General features: G+C 38.2%; 2 protein-coding genes across 2 annotated transcripts; both read right to left on the bottom strand.

Annotated features, from left to right (window-relative positions):
• Positions 1 to 1325: 1325 nt before the first annotated feature.
• Positions 1326 to 9133, bottom strand: LOC114534819 (moesin-like). Its single transcript, XM_028556295.1, has 17 exons — positions 8976 to 9133; positions 8482 to 8633; positions 7128 to 7211; positions 6902 to 6997; positions 6370 to 6477; positions 6202 to 6291; positions 5991 to 6070; positions 5456 to 5539; positions 5180 to 5326; positions 4761 to 4857; positions 4486 to 4649; positions 3826 to 3935; positions 3571 to 3731; positions 3319 to 3402; positions 2697 to 2942; positions 2373 to 2553; positions 1326 to 1631 (listed from the first exon to the last, which is right to left on the bottom strand). The coding sequence occupies exons 2-16, from the start codon at positions 8491 to 8493 to the stop codon at positions 2389 to 2391; spliced, it is 1728 nt and encodes a 575-aa protein (XP_028412096.1). The 5' UTR covers positions 8494 to 8633; positions 8976 to 9133; the 3' UTR covers positions 1326 to 1631; positions 2373 to 2388.
• A 933-nt stretch (positions 9134 to 10066) lies between these two features.
• Positions 10067 to 14448, bottom strand: LOC114538211 (uncharacterized protein C11orf65-like). The gene is made up of 13 exons (XM_028559363.1): positions 14321 to 14448; positions 14151 to 14203; positions 13777 to 13862; positions 13533 to 13695; positions 13357 to 13439; positions 12969 to 13185; positions 12729 to 12821; positions 12488 to 12541; positions 11755 to 11970; positions 11443 to 11517; positions 11043 to 11107; positions 10660 to 10889; positions 10067 to 10422 (listed from the first exon to the last, which is right to left on the bottom strand). The coding sequence occupies exons 1-13, from the start codon at positions 14373 to 14375 to the stop codon at positions 10370 to 10372; spliced, it is 1443 nt and encodes a 480-aa protein (XP_028415164.1). The 5' UTR covers positions 14376 to 14448; the 3' UTR covers positions 10067 to 10369.
• Positions 14449 to 14455: the final 7 nt, after the last annotated feature.

Genomic DNA, 14455 nt, shown 5'->3' with positions numbered 1-14455 from the left:
GCTTTATTTCATAGCATCTTCATCCTGAAAAATATAAATAGAAATATAATCAAGATTTATTCACAAGGTGCAAGAAGTTAAAAAATCAATTAATATAAGCCATGATAATTGATTTGAATTTGACAAGGCAAACAAGATAATATATTAACTAGGTTTTAACAGTCACCATCATCAGAGCTTGAAATTTACACTGTTTGCAGCAATTACTTTGCATTACTTTGTATCAGCACCCACTCAGCACTTTTGTCAGTTAGATCATGTAATTATTGCTTGAATCTAATAGACTCACTGAGGGGAAGGTTTACCTATTTACATTATTGTTTGTTATCATGAAAACAAAATAGACCAAACTTAAAGATTGACATTGCCAGGAATTTAATTCCTTCTCCACACAAGTCAAGAAAAATGATAAAGTTTGACTGTTTCGTCTAGCTGTTTGAGTATATAACATTGCACATGTACCAAAGGTCTAAAATAGTATATTTGCTGTTTGTACCATAAGTTTTGATGGATTTATATGGCTCAGAACCTTTGGTAATCAGTTTATATTCGAGTCCAAAGGCAAAAAACTGAAATTGTTATAAAAACCGGCTTACCTGGATGCCATAAAATAACAGCCGAATGAGAAAAATCATTCCCCCGATAAGTGAATTAAGCCATTCACAACGTCAGACGCAGAGCACGAAGCTACGTGTCCTTTCCATTTGTTGAACAGGGAAAAAGAGAAACACTTTTATCCATTTTATATGAAAAACAAAAAATATGTACAGAAAGCTGAAAATAGTTTCATAAAAACCGGGAGGGTGATGGACACAGTTTTTCACCTTGTATCGCGGTATGTCAGTGGTAACCACCATGAGCAAAAGGAACCATGTGGCGTCAGCAAAGCTCAAAATCCGCCATGTTTTTGCGGACACTTTTTGGTGACGAGCCGGTCCTCCAGGAATTATTATATAGCTCAGTGGCAGCGAGCCGGTCCTCCAGGAATTATTATATAGCTCAGTGGACGGAACAGAGTAAGACCACTGAACTGAGTAAGACAGGATAGAAAGAAATAGGACAAGACAGGATAAAAGGAAACAGAACAAGACAGAATAGGACGGAATAGAACAAGACAGGATAGGACGGAATAGAGTAAGACAGGATAGGACGCAGCAGAACAAGACAGGATAAAAGGGAACAGGGCAAGATAGGATAGAAGGGAACAGAAGGTTGGAATAACATTTTTTAATGTTGTTTTTCCCAGGTTCCAAAGATAACGTCAACTTCAATTTGAAGGCGAATTTGTTAGTTTATTAATACTATATATAATTATTAATGTTTGTTATCCATGTTTTCACAATTCAGTCAGTGCTTTATATGATAAAAAGTCTTTGTAAGTGGCAGTAATATTGTATTTAATGTTGTGTAAGCTGTGTTTTAGTTCAGCAAATAAAAATTCAAAGGATAATTCTTCTAACTTTGTCTATAGTTTTGAAACAAATAATGTAATATATTGTATATATTTATTGTTGTTCCAACTGGCAATTCCAGGAGTGATCCAAGTCATGTGTGTCCACGATATTCAATTATTGATATTCAATTATTTATATCTACACCATACAGACGTACGACATTCAGTGCGTTTCTGCCTATTAACGAAATAAAATTGACTCAGTCTTCATTAGCACTGGGTGAAGTGAAGAAGTTTGATCAAGTCTTAGATTTGGATGAAGTTTGAATGAAGTCTCAGGAATGGGTGAAGTTTTATCAAGTGTTAGAACTGGATGAAGCTTGAATGAAGTCTTAGGACTGGATGGAGTTTGATCACGTCTTAGACTTTTAGGACTGGATGAAGTTTGATCAAGTTTTAGGACTGGATGAAGTTTGATCAAGTCTTAGGACTGGATGAAGTTTGATCAAGTCTTAGGACTGGATGAAGTTTGATCAAGGCTTAGGACTGGATGAAGTTTGATCAAGTCTTAGGACTGGATGAAGTTTGATCTATTAAGTCTTAGGACTGGATGAAGTTTGATCAAGTCTTCGCACTAGATGAAGTTTGATCTATTAAGTCTTAGGACTGGATGAAGTTTGATCAAGTCTTAGGAATGGATGAAGTTTGATCAAGGCTTAGGACTGGATGAAGTTTGATCAAGTCTTAGGACTGGATGAAGTTTGATCTATTAAGTCTTAGGACTGGATGAAGTTTGATCAAGTCTTAGGACTGGATGAAGTTTGATCAAGTCTTAGCACTAGATGAAGTTTGATCTATTAAGTCTTAGGACTGGATGAAGTTTGATCAAGTCTTAGGACTGGATGAAGTTTGATCAAGTCTTAGGACTGGATGAAGTTTGATCTTTATCAGCACTGGGTGCGTCTATCATTTCGCTTACCTCGTAGTCGTACAAATCACATGCATTCAAACTGATCAACTCGCTGTTTTGTGTTTCCCATTCGAATTCGTTTCAATGTTTTATACTTATTTCGTCCAGCCTGAATATTGGCAGCGTAAATATGATCTAACGTAGTGAGTTTCGTCTCTTTTAGCTGAGGATAAATATCCTTACCAAGGACCTAGAACCAATAAATCAAATGTCACACACACTCAAAAATAAGTTTAGAGGAAAAAAATTCACAGATCGCATGTTGGGATGGAACTATCAACAACTAACAATGAAATCCGAATGGAATAGCAAAATATCACAGATGCTTCTTACATCAAGGTAGCTTTGTATGTATGTATCCATAGTGGAGTCACGATCGTATTCAGGCAGCCTAGCATCTTGCATAACCTGCAAATCGTGAGCAACGGATGGCCCTTCAACTTCATCAGGCTCGTCTATACTGTGCTGTTTTCGCATTAGAGTATATGGCTGATCGTCATTATTGTTGTTCGTAATTTTTTCGGCATTCTCCAGATGACGTTCTTCGCTCAAGGCCCTTTGTCGCTTCAGTTCCTCTCCCTAAACACAAACCATGGAAAGTTCGATGAAGCTACGCCTTGCTTTCCCGGGAAACCTGCCAGTGAAGCCAGTGAAGGATGGGAAACACTGGAAAGTCGAAGATCTATCAGAAGTCGTGGATTTCTATCAGGAAATCTTGTTTGTTGTGAATTGACAGAAACTCGTGACTAGGTAGTTTTATATAAGCCAGAAACAGTTTATTTATTTTTGCTGTGTTCAAAGATAAGATTTGTTTCATCCTTGGTGACATTACTGTGGGAAACCGTCTTTTTTAACACTGGGTAGCCATCAACAACGAGGATTCAGCTCAAATATCGACTGAAGAAAGAAATTCAATACCAAAATTTCTTACTTTTTTATAATTCGTTTCTCATACCTGTTCAGCAAGCATCCTTTCTTTCTCCTTTTTCTCGTCAAGCGCTTTCTTCATTTCCATGCTCACAGCAGAGAACTTGTTACGCTGAAGAAAAAACACATTAAAGTAGTCAGGTGAGTGAAAAAGGTGTGGGATACACGTGGACGCTTTTCTTTTACTATCAGACACCCCCTGTAAAATACCTCATTTTTGGAGTTTCTGGTAGCTAGCCGGGGGGGGGCAGGTGTTTGTATACATAGTGAACGAACATACTAAGTATTCATTTTCATTCTCGCGTTGACTCAACTGTCTTGTGATCATGTTTTTTTCTCGTTCAATTTGCCGGCTTCTCTCTCGCTGTCTCGCGTTCTCCTCTTCAGCTGAAAGACGTTGCTTTTCCAATTCTAAATTTTGGCTCCTTTCTCTTTCAAGAGCTGCGCAAAGAAGACAGATCATGAATTTGAAAAGGAAGTTAACGCTGTGTAAAAAGATTGCAAATCAAGCGCTCTCAATTCTCTTTCAATTTACCCTCGGCAGTTTCCTTCGCGGACATTTCCAAAGATTTTGCTTGTTGCTGAAGTTGCTTGTTTATTTCCTGGGCCTTTCGTCTTTCATCTCTCTCTCTAATCAGCGTCATTCTTGAAAAAACCGAATTAAGTTGTTTAGAGTTCTTCTTGGAATGTACATTTGGATCCCACTATTAAGCCGATGAACTGCAAGTCTGTTTTGCGAGGCCTAATAGTACGACTGTGTTTAATGGCAAAGATCAAGTGGAGAAAATTTCAATTATTTTTTCCCGTGATAGCCGTCATTTCTTAAGTTCACCAACATCTCCCACTTTTTGGTATCTAATTAAACCAAGGGCCTGTTATATCAAGCCGGTTTACCTTAAACGGTGGATAAGTCAAATTTAAATAACAGTCTTACATCTCTTTTAAAAATGAGTGAACTTGAGTATTATGCACTGAATAATGTAGTTGTAAACATTATCGTTGTATTATGGTTAAAAACATTTACTTTGCTTCTTGAATAAAACGGCAGACTTGCTTTTTATTTTGAACGTAACCACCGTTTAAGCTAAGCGGGCTTGATACAACCGGCCCCAGATCGGTAAAGGCTGAAATCAAGCCTATCTTGTGCAATGGCGCGAATACGACGGTTTAATTAAAAATGAAAACAAGCAAGCACCTCTCTTCCCTCTTGAGCTTTTGTTCGTGTTTCGCCTCCGCTTTCATCTGCAAGATTTCCACCGGGTCTGGTCTGCGTCGTCTCATATACAACTCGTGATTACCCATGGACAGAGCGAGGATTCTTTTGTTGGTTTCAATTGCTGGAACACCAAAGATAAAGTCCTGGGAATAAGAAACGTTAAAGGATAAATGCTGCATTAGCTAATGGAGTTTTCACCTGCTAAAGAACTACCCAAGAATGATTCTCAGGAAGAGCGATTCTTTCGTACTAACCGGGCTTTTCTTCTCAATTGGTTTGATAATAAATTTCCTATTCGTGAAAGATAAAGTCTTGATCTCACTCCAGGGGAAGCCAACTTGAGGAGTCATCCTAGGGAAATATAGTTTTGAAAGATAAATTCAAAGCATGGAAAGCTATTAATTGTAAAACTAGTAGACTTCGTAATTCGTTTATCCCGTCCAGTATCGTAGTTCATAATAACTTTTTATCATGATAATTTTTAATATAAATTAGTTTTAATATCTACTAAACTTGTAACAAGTCCTGTACAATTCAGCTTGTTAGCAGCCTCTCAGACTTGGTTTTTTAATAAAACTCTAACTCTAACTCTAAAGCAAACTCTCTACTTTCAGTCCATCGACATCCACAGATTCGTTTTTCAAGTTCCAAGGCAATCCTATTCAATACACACCTGTTCGCCTTCTCATAAATATGCAAACCAAACGTGTCAATTCCCAGCCAAAGCGAACTTCCTTTTTTGTTCTGAATCTGAAAATATGTCACTCCGTACATTTCGAGATCCTGGACAATTTTCAGATACGCCATCATCGCGTCTTCGCTATTGATAAAAACGGAAAAGCGCCGTGTTTTTAAGTGAAGCACTGATACAATTCAGTATTCAATGACAATGCATATTAATATTTCTACCCACGAAATCCTGGAGAAATCGCTTATATCTATTGTATACCTCGGCATTTCCCCATGTCTTCTCCACAGCTCTTCAATTCTTTTGTCCCAATCGCCTTTGGACAATCTATACTGATTGATGATCCTAAGAAACACCGTAACTACATTTACTATGGGCGCTTTCCTTTATACGATAAGCTAGTAATGGTCAGACCGGTCCTGTTGTATTTCAATACAGACAGATTACTGGTATTTTAGAGTGTTTCAAGAACTCTGCATTCAAGTACATCGTTATTTACATCTTCCTAGCACGGCAAATGCAGTTTCACTGCTATATATATTCTTAACGAAGTATACTCCATTTCAATTCAAAATTTGACTGGTCTGACCATTTTGGCCGCGTAAAGGAGGCCAAAATGGGCGCCATATGATTAAAAAAGATCCAAAACAACACTGCAAATACATTTATTGATTGAATGAGTTCCTAACGAACACTATAAACAGAATAAATGTATTTTCATTAACATGATCTCCTTGTTTGCAAATTCCGTTAAGCGAAGAACGAAGAAACGAACACACAGGAAAATTTGACGAACCTGTCTGGAAGCAGCTTTTCCTTGTTTAGAAAACGATCTGAGATTGGAAGCTGGTTATATTCACCAATTTCCGCCTGGCACTAAAAAAGAAAATGCACCAGTTTTTTAAACGTAATCCCAATATATCTGAATAAAACTAACAGCTCTTTGAATGGGTTGATTGGGTTTAGAAAGCGTTGCATTGTAGATCGTATCTCATTGCAAAACTTACAGCAAGCGAGGCAAGAAGCACAGCTTTATCTGTGGGACAGTAAACGTCGTCGTGAATGATAGATTCCTTGGCTTGCAGAAAGAATAGTTTCTGTTGGGTAAAGACAGGGATTAGTGAAATCAATGATTGAGAAAGAACGTCGATAGTCTGAATATTCTGAAATCTTACTTGTGTGACAAGTTGAATGAGCTCGTCGTTCAGATCTTCCGGGAAAAACTTGGCTCGGAAACGAAAACGAATAACTGTACCGTTCCACTTGATATCGTGATGAAATACCTAAAGATATACGGTCTTTATCCATTACATACTCGGCGTAGATTGAGCGTATACAGGGGCCAGTTGTATCAAGCCCGTTTAGCTTAAACGGTGGATAAGTCAAAATTAAATAACACTCTTACATCTCTCTTGAATGAGTCAACTTGAATATTATGCACTGAATATGTAGTTGTAAACAGTATCTTTGCATTAGGTTAAAAACATTTAGTTTGTTGAATAAAACGACAGGCTTGCTTTCTATTTTGAACTTATCCACAGTTTAAGCTAAACGGGCTTGATACAACCGACCCTAGATTCTTAGGCAGGCATTACCGTAATACAGGCAACGGTTCATAAGCAGACACCTCTCTCATACAAACACGGTAGGTAACGCATGCATGGAAGACTATCTAAAAAGACGCTTTAGTTAACTGAAAGATCTTGCCTTTCTATTGAGTTTCAACCAGTTTTTGACGTCTTTGTTGTCTGTGTACTCCAGACCAAAATACCAGATTTCCTTCAGGCCAATATGAGCAACAATCTAAGAATATCGTTATTGTGAATATTTGAATTGTTTTCCGTTTATGGGTATGCTTCACTTGCACCTTGCGACCAAAATAAAGACACTCTTTGAGATGGCCATTTTTAGGAAAAATCTGGTTGTAAAATACCTTGTAGAACAGTTCTCGTCCTGTCGTGTTTTGACTAATAGGAACTCTTAGGTCCTTAAGTTTTGTAGATACTATCGTCTCAATCTAAATAAATATGATGTGTGATAATAGCAATCAAGATATACTTCAGGAGGAAACCTAAACTAAATTAACTTTATTTATACTGGATAGCTCTATCAGTTCTAAACTGTTCTTCCTCGAGGTCCAGTAAGGATCATCTCTTATTGATCCAGTGTCACTACAGGAGGAAACCTATAAACCAAACTAACTTTATTTATACTGGGTAGCTCTATTAGTTATAAACTCTTCTTCCTAGAGATCCGTTAAGGATCATCTCTTATTGATCCAGTGTTACTACAGGAATAAACATAAGCTAAACTAACTTTAACTAACCCAATTGGTCAGTTAATGCATGATTACTGAACAAAATCTGAATGAGAAAAGCTGGTTTGCAGAGTAAAATTGGAAGCGTATTCAAATGTAACTTAACGTTGGTAAAACCATTTTCAGATGGAAATGTGTTGGCTTTTGTGAATGTTGGTGAAATTCCGGACATTAGTGAAATGAGAAATGCATCCTGATTCTTGACACGAACAAACGACAGAGGATTTCAAAGAATGCGACAAACAAAGCAATTATGCTTAAGTGTTGTTGAATGATTTCCCTTTAAAATTTACCAGGAATTATGAGGTTTTAAAATAATTTAACAGTCGAATGCGGACAGTGCCACATCGGCAGAAAGTTTCAATCATCGCTCGTTTCTTTATAACTCAAGTAAAACGATGTGAAAATAGATTTGTTTGGAAGGAAATATACGGAATACAGTAGACCACGATTGTGTTTTATCAAAAGGTCTTTGTTGTTTTATCTACCATCTTACATGCACCATCGGTTTTCCACTTTTATTGGGGGTAATTTTGTTAGTAATATTTCAGTTCGCGATTTACTCAACCAATCCCCACAGTACGTCCTCAAAGACTCGTGTGTTTTCTGTACAATCGTCAGCACACAAAGTGATGTCAATATTATGGTCTAGTCCTGTAGACTGATCCAGCATTGAGTCAGAGATTATCAATAAGCGATAATTCTCACTGGGCCTCTAGGATGAACAGTTTAGAACTGATAGAGCTATCCAGTATAAATAAAGTTAGTTTAGTTTAGGTTTCCTCCTGTAGTAATACTGGATCAATACGAGATGATCCTTACTGGATCTCTAGGAAAAACAGTTTAAAACTGATGGAGCTATCCAGTGTAAATAAAGTTAGTTTAGTTTAGTTTTCCTCCTATAGTAACACGGCATCAATAAGAGATGGAGTCAACAGGAATCAATCTCAAACAAAGATATTTTACTTACCAGTTTAGGCATAATTGAAGACTAAGGGTTGCTGAGATCACGGAATTTAAATACCCAGCACGATATTCAGAACCAGACGACACGAAACCAAGAAATCTCACTCGCAGAATGGCTTCAAAGCGAAGCGATTTGAAAGCACGTTTACCTTAAAGCTATGAACATAGTTAAAGAAAGCTATAAGCTTGTTTAACGCTCATTTCGTTTCGTGACTCGAGAGAATGTCGGAACTAGAGCGTAGGGCTTTTTTTAAGGTATTCAAAACATGCCATTAACGAATGGTCAGTAAATATGGCACATTCATAACAGGAAAGTACAAACACCGTTACACGCCACAAAGCTGGTTGGGTTTGTTATTTAAAGAGCGAATCATGTCACCTTTTATTTCACAATAAGAGGGAGAATATACGATTAAACTTTGACACAAAGTTTGCTATAACTTTAATGAGTATGGTTTTCAGGTATGGTGCAATTATTAACAAAATTCTCACTAATACCTTTGAACAGACACCAGCAAGTTGGAAACTTAGCAAGCAGGTCTTCTCGAAGTGGTTTGAATGTTCTCAGCGGCTTTGGAAAGCGTTCAACTTTTAACTGGGTGTAATTGTTCGCTTTATTTTCACTTCGCATCAAACGAAGAGGTCTCGCATTGTTGAATTTGCGAAACAGCCACATTCTTCTGCACAGCATGGTGCTTACAGCTATTTTGCATGAACTAACAAGAAGTGGGCAGAACGTGGTATGCCTTTGTGACAGGTTACATGCGGAATTTCAAAATACGTACGTTCACGATTGCTGTAACAATTATTGATGAATTTGAATCATTCTTATCGTAGTTTTCCGCAACGACTCACGCTGAAGACAGAGCACGAGCGAGGCACAAGAGCACTATGCAATTTTCCTTGCAATATGCAATTATAATTCCGAGGGATGTTAATTAGTAAAGAGTGTTTGAAATGCTAAGAAAACCTTAGCAGATCGCTAACGAAATCGCTAAGAAATGGTCGTATTTGACAACTTCAGATGCCTCAGAAGTAGAATTGCATTGCAAGTTACAAGAAGAGTTGCATAGAGAGGGGGCAAGGGTATTTTCGTGATCTGTGATTAGCATTATTTCTGTATTGTGATGCGTGATTTAAGAAAATGCCATTCCGTGAATCGTGATTAAAATGCGTTCCGTGACTCGTGAAGACCTAAAACGCTGGCAAAGACATCTTATTTCCCCCAATATTTTACCAATATTTATAATTTTTTAGATCAAATACTTGTCCCCAACTAAACTAAAGGTTAAATAATCAAAACAGTAGCTTTCCGCCTAATTTCTCAGTCTTTCCGCTGCAAAGTGGTGAAAATGAAATGATCTTCTTCGTGATTCGTGAAATCTTAAAAACACCTTTGTGATTTCGTGACAAGACCCCCCCCTTGCCCCCCCTCTGCATAGTGTAACACCACCTTAACTTTTGTTACTTCATTTAAAATCCTGTATGGGAAGGCTTGAACTGGCATATTTTTTGTCTGTGTGTGAACGAAAATAACAACAACAACAACAGAAACAAAAATATAATCATTCAACTGCCCAAAGCACCAACATCAATAATGGTAAGGTCACACGTACATAAGTGATCGGTTAAAATCTATTTATTCTTATCAATTTACATTTATTTACAAATGTACAAATGACGATATCTTGAACTGTGTTCTTGCTTCCCGTCAATTTTACTTTTTATATCTTTGCATATGCCCTTTATTAATACTAGGGTGAATGCAGGATACCAGGGCGGATGCATGATACCAGGGTGAATGTGGGATACGCGCAAACGACACGATTATCCATAAAGGTCCCGGAAGGTGCAGGACAATATTTCCGGCCAACTGTATACCAGGGTTTCTGTCACCTGGTGTATGTTACCGACATTAGATCGTCACGAAAAAACTTTTGCTTTTCTATAGGAACGAAAAATTGGATTCAATTTCCCCGTTTTTGAGGCAGCCAGTGGCGTAGCCTGGCGATTTTCTCCCGCTATGTAAATTTCGAGTTATTATAACTATTCATGCCTTTAGAGATCTATTGTTTTCACAGTCAATGAACACTAAAATATTAGCATAGCGGGACAAATCGATAGGCTGGCTACGCTACTGGAGGCAGCGCATTCAGTTTACTTGTAGTTCAGAGGAACGTACCTGAAACAGGACCAGACACAGCGCTTGTAGCATACTCCTTCCACGTTGAAACGTAACTGTCAAAATTTAACCCGTTTGTCCACTCCAATAGTTCATCAACTTCCCACTCATCTACCGCCTCGTATCCCTTCTTATCCGTCACTTGCACTAATCCATTCATCGAGGTCTCGATATCCTTCACCACCGGGCTTTCCGTACCCCGCTTTGTCAACAATATTCCCTCGCTGTACCTGTGGGTAAAGACCGCACAAGGCATTCGTATATTTCGAAATGAAACTTTCCGAACAAAATTTTTAAGTAAGTAAAATAGATATTGAAAGCAATGAATGACTGATTCCCAAACTGCAAGGAACATTGAATACTGCATCATTTATTGTGCTTACATCTTCTTCATCCATTCAATTTTTCTCCTTTTTCTTTTCTGTTCTAAATCTTTCCTTCTTTGCAACTAAACACAAGAAAAAGGAATAAGTGAATGAGGAACCATTTGAGCCCTATCCAGAGTCTTGGTTTTTTCCATTTTACCAGATTTGCTGAGCACGATTGCTTTGCATATATAAGATTTCTCGCACTCGCTGACTGCGTCAGAGAAATCACGGCAAACAGAGCAATGATAAGCCCCCCCCTCCCCCTCAATCAATGGAAATCGGCTAAGCTCGTCCCGAGTCTCGAAGCTCCTAGTCGGCTCGAAATGTTCACAATGACTGGAATGATTCCGAGATCACTGTGTTCTCTCCTTCGTACAAGAAAGGGCAACAAGCATCTGCTTTAGTCCTCTTTTACCTTACAATGCTTGAAATCGATCTTCTTTTGCGCAGAATCGTAGGTGATTGCATCCTGGTCAATTTTACGCAAAATCTGCAAGGAAACATTCCGATTAGAGATCACAATTTTCCGCCTTACGAGCATGGATACCGTAAGCGAAAATACTGGCATTTAAGATATTCATACAACTCTCGAACGTGCTAGTGTATAGGCAGCATATATAGGTACTATATGTTCAAAATTTGACCGAATGAATTGGAAAACTCCAATAAAACAGCCTGCAAAGTAAGATCTTTTCAGGGTAATCATACAACGTGAAATCTCTCAAACCCTTTCAGACACCAGTCTCCATCCATTGTTCTCATATCTTTGATACCAGCCCTCTCTGGTCCCTTCTGAGGTGTTGTGATATCCTTTGTTATGACATTGCCTGGCCATGAGTTGTTTTGTGACCGCTTTTGTGTAGTCCTTAGGGCTGTTCGCACACATATCAACCACCGTCCTGTGCGTGAAGATCTTGTAGTAGATGTTTGGAGGAAACGTATGCTAAAAATAAGACGTCAAGCATCAAAGCTCTGCTAAAAATTATCACCTCTATATCAAGAAGTGGAAAAGAAGGGTTCGTGGTATAGTTGTTCACGGTAGACACTTCCATGGCAAAAACATCAAACTCTGTCACCCATCCCCCCACAGTGCTGTCATTTTATAACGATCTTTAGGTAGTAAATATGACAATAGGGAGCTTTAGCAGTGACTACGAGTACGACTACGAGTACGAGATTCGTCATTCTCGCGCGTTGTTTGCTTACGCCATCAGTCAAAACTCGTTGTCGCCGGGCATTTGAGTACGAGTTTTTTGATAAACTTCGTACTCGAAAGCCCAACGACTACGAGTTTTGGCTGGTGGCGTAAGCAAACAACGCGCGAGAATGACGAATCTCGTACTCGTAGTCGTACTCGTAGTCACTGCTAAAGCTCGCTACTGTAAGGAGGGAGGGGAAGCTCAGGTAAAATGATAAATTATGCGCGTATAGGAACAGTAATTTTTCAATAGATAACTGACCCCTGCTAATCGAAACTTGACGTGTGTTCCTGAACCAGAATCCAGTAATTCTGCCTATAAAATCAATCACTCAAAAATAAGGCACAGGCATACATTTAAAAGGGCAGTGCGTCAGTGCAGACAGATCAATCAGTCTCAGATAGATCAATGAACTGGGGTAATCACATTTATGGCAGATTCAAGATACAAAGTAAGAGTGATCAACTGAGCTGTATACTACACTGCTGATCACTGGACTGACCTCTCTGGGATTGATACATCGTAGTAGTAATGCAGGATCGCCACGGAACTTAAAACTGATCAAATCTTTGTAGTAACAATACACTTGCATATCCTAAAGACATGAAAAAAAACATTGTGGAAAAAATGATAAAGTCCAGCAACCAGGTATCTCTAAAGTGGCAGCTCAATAAGTGGATTCTTACATGTTTTCTTAAAAAGAAGCCCCAGCTTGCGAGGTTGCATGCTTCTATATACTTACAACATGTTTCCTCCAAGTTCTTTGGATGATTCTTGCAGCTCCCTGTCTTGTCAGGGGTTGTCTAGTCATCTTCGTAGCAGGCCTGGAGAGCCGAGTGGTCGTAGAATAACTGTCAGCCATTGTTGGAGGGCGAACAGAGGGCACTCGGATGCTTCGTCGCTCCTTGCAAACCTGACGCCACCATGACTGAATCACCAATGCACAATAGTCTTCAAATCTAACACGGAATATGACATGTTGATCAGGCACGGACCTAGAAGCTTAATTGAGGGGTGCATATTCATATATTCAAGTTTAAAATTAAGCTTCCAGATCCGTCCCTGATATTGATCTTAATTGTACAACCTCATTACTGTTCATTACCATACACTGAAATTACAAAACTTACAAGACTGATGCATGTTCCTCACGAAACTTGCAATAATCTTCCTCTAACTTCACACGAGAACTTGACTTTGGAAGATCTGATAACTGTGTTTAGCAATGAATACAATAAATTTAATCATCATACAATGGTTTCAACATACAACAAAACAATTATATAAGAGTTTTCAACCCACTTACCAGCTGTGCATTTATGTCTGGTGATAAAAATGGTGGTCTACAAACAATCTCATCAGACTGAGGAGGAGAACTCTTGACTGAAACGTCTGACCACATGTATGAGCTTTGCGGTCCTTGGTTTTCATTTGATATCCCACCATGCCGCAAATCATACAAATTGCATCTAAAAAAACACGCAGATCATATTGTATTAGAAAGAGTTGTCCTTCTAAACAAGTGTAATGTATAATAGTTGTGATGATACCGTGTGGTATAGCCTCTGTAAATTCTCTGGATCTCAATTGCAGCTGCTGTGTGTCGGTCGTCATGTTCTGGATTCCTCAAAATAGCCTGGAGAATATTATTTAAAAATACAGCAATTGAAACATACGGAATTTCTGCTGCTTCTGTTATGAAAAAAGCACAATACATAGAGCCACAATTAGGAGGTAGGACCACATAAAGAATAACGTCTGAAGATAGATATTTATCAATACGAAGTATCCAAGTATAGACTCTATTATTATAAAATCATTCCATTTTCGCTCATCAATCTTCAGTCAGTTCAGTTAATATATCGATTTAAAACATTCACTTTTCATCTTGTCATCCTTTTTTATACTTTACACTAAGATATACCTGTCTAGCTTGCTTTGTGTCGAACGCTAAGACGGTTGCACGGTTGGAAGAAACTATAAAACCACAAAGGGGACTCTTTTTTAATCATTTTACAAGTTACAACAACTATTTAATAGAAGACCCAATTTCAGCAGCACTACAAATACAACCACATTTGCGCGATACTTCACCTGGCAGCGACAAGTTGTTTAGTAACTCTTTGGCGTCTTTTTTAGATAATTTCATCTTTATTTTAAATGTGAAACGCTTTGATATTTTTCAAAAAAAAAATTTAGTAAAATCGGCCGCCATCTTTAAACATCACC

Source organism: Dendronephthya gigantea, unplaced genomic scaffold, assembly GCF_004324835.1.
Source record: "Dendronephthya gigantea isolate DGI-Jeju-01 unplaced genomic scaffold, DenGig_1.0 000002F, whole genome shotgun sequence".
Lineage (NCBI taxonomy): Eukaryota > Metazoa > Cnidaria > Anthozoa > Malacalcyonacea > Nephtheidae > Dendronephthya > Dendronephthya gigantea.
Note: the sequence above shows the minus strand (reverse complement) of the source record. Positions and strands in the feature narration are given on the sequence as shown.

Excerpts from the sequence above, each read along its gene's own strand:
- LOC114534819 (XM_028556295.1), bottom strand. Across the intron at positions 6,292-6,369 it reads TCATTCAACTTGTCACACAA|AAACTATTCTTTCTGCAAGC; the intron begins GTAAGATTTCAG and ends TTTACCCAACAG. Across the intron at positions 3,403-3,570 it reads AGAATGAAAATGAATACTTA|CGTAACAAGTTCTCTGCTGT; the intron begins GTATGTTCGTTC and ends TTTTTTCTTCAG.
- LOC114538211 (XM_028559363.1), bottom strand. The coding sequence starts at position 14,375 with ATGAAATTATCTAAAAAAGACGCCAAAGAGTTACTAAACAACTTGTCG. Across the intron at positions 13,440-13,532 it reads CAGACATAAATGCACAGCTG|TTATCAGATCTTCCAAAGTC; the intron begins GTAAGTGGGTTG and ends TGCTAAACACAG. Across the intron at positions 10,423-10,659 it reads TGTGTCTGGTCCTGTTTCAG|AAAAGCAAAAGTTTTTTCGT; the intron begins GTACGTTCCTCT and ends TCGTTCCTATAG.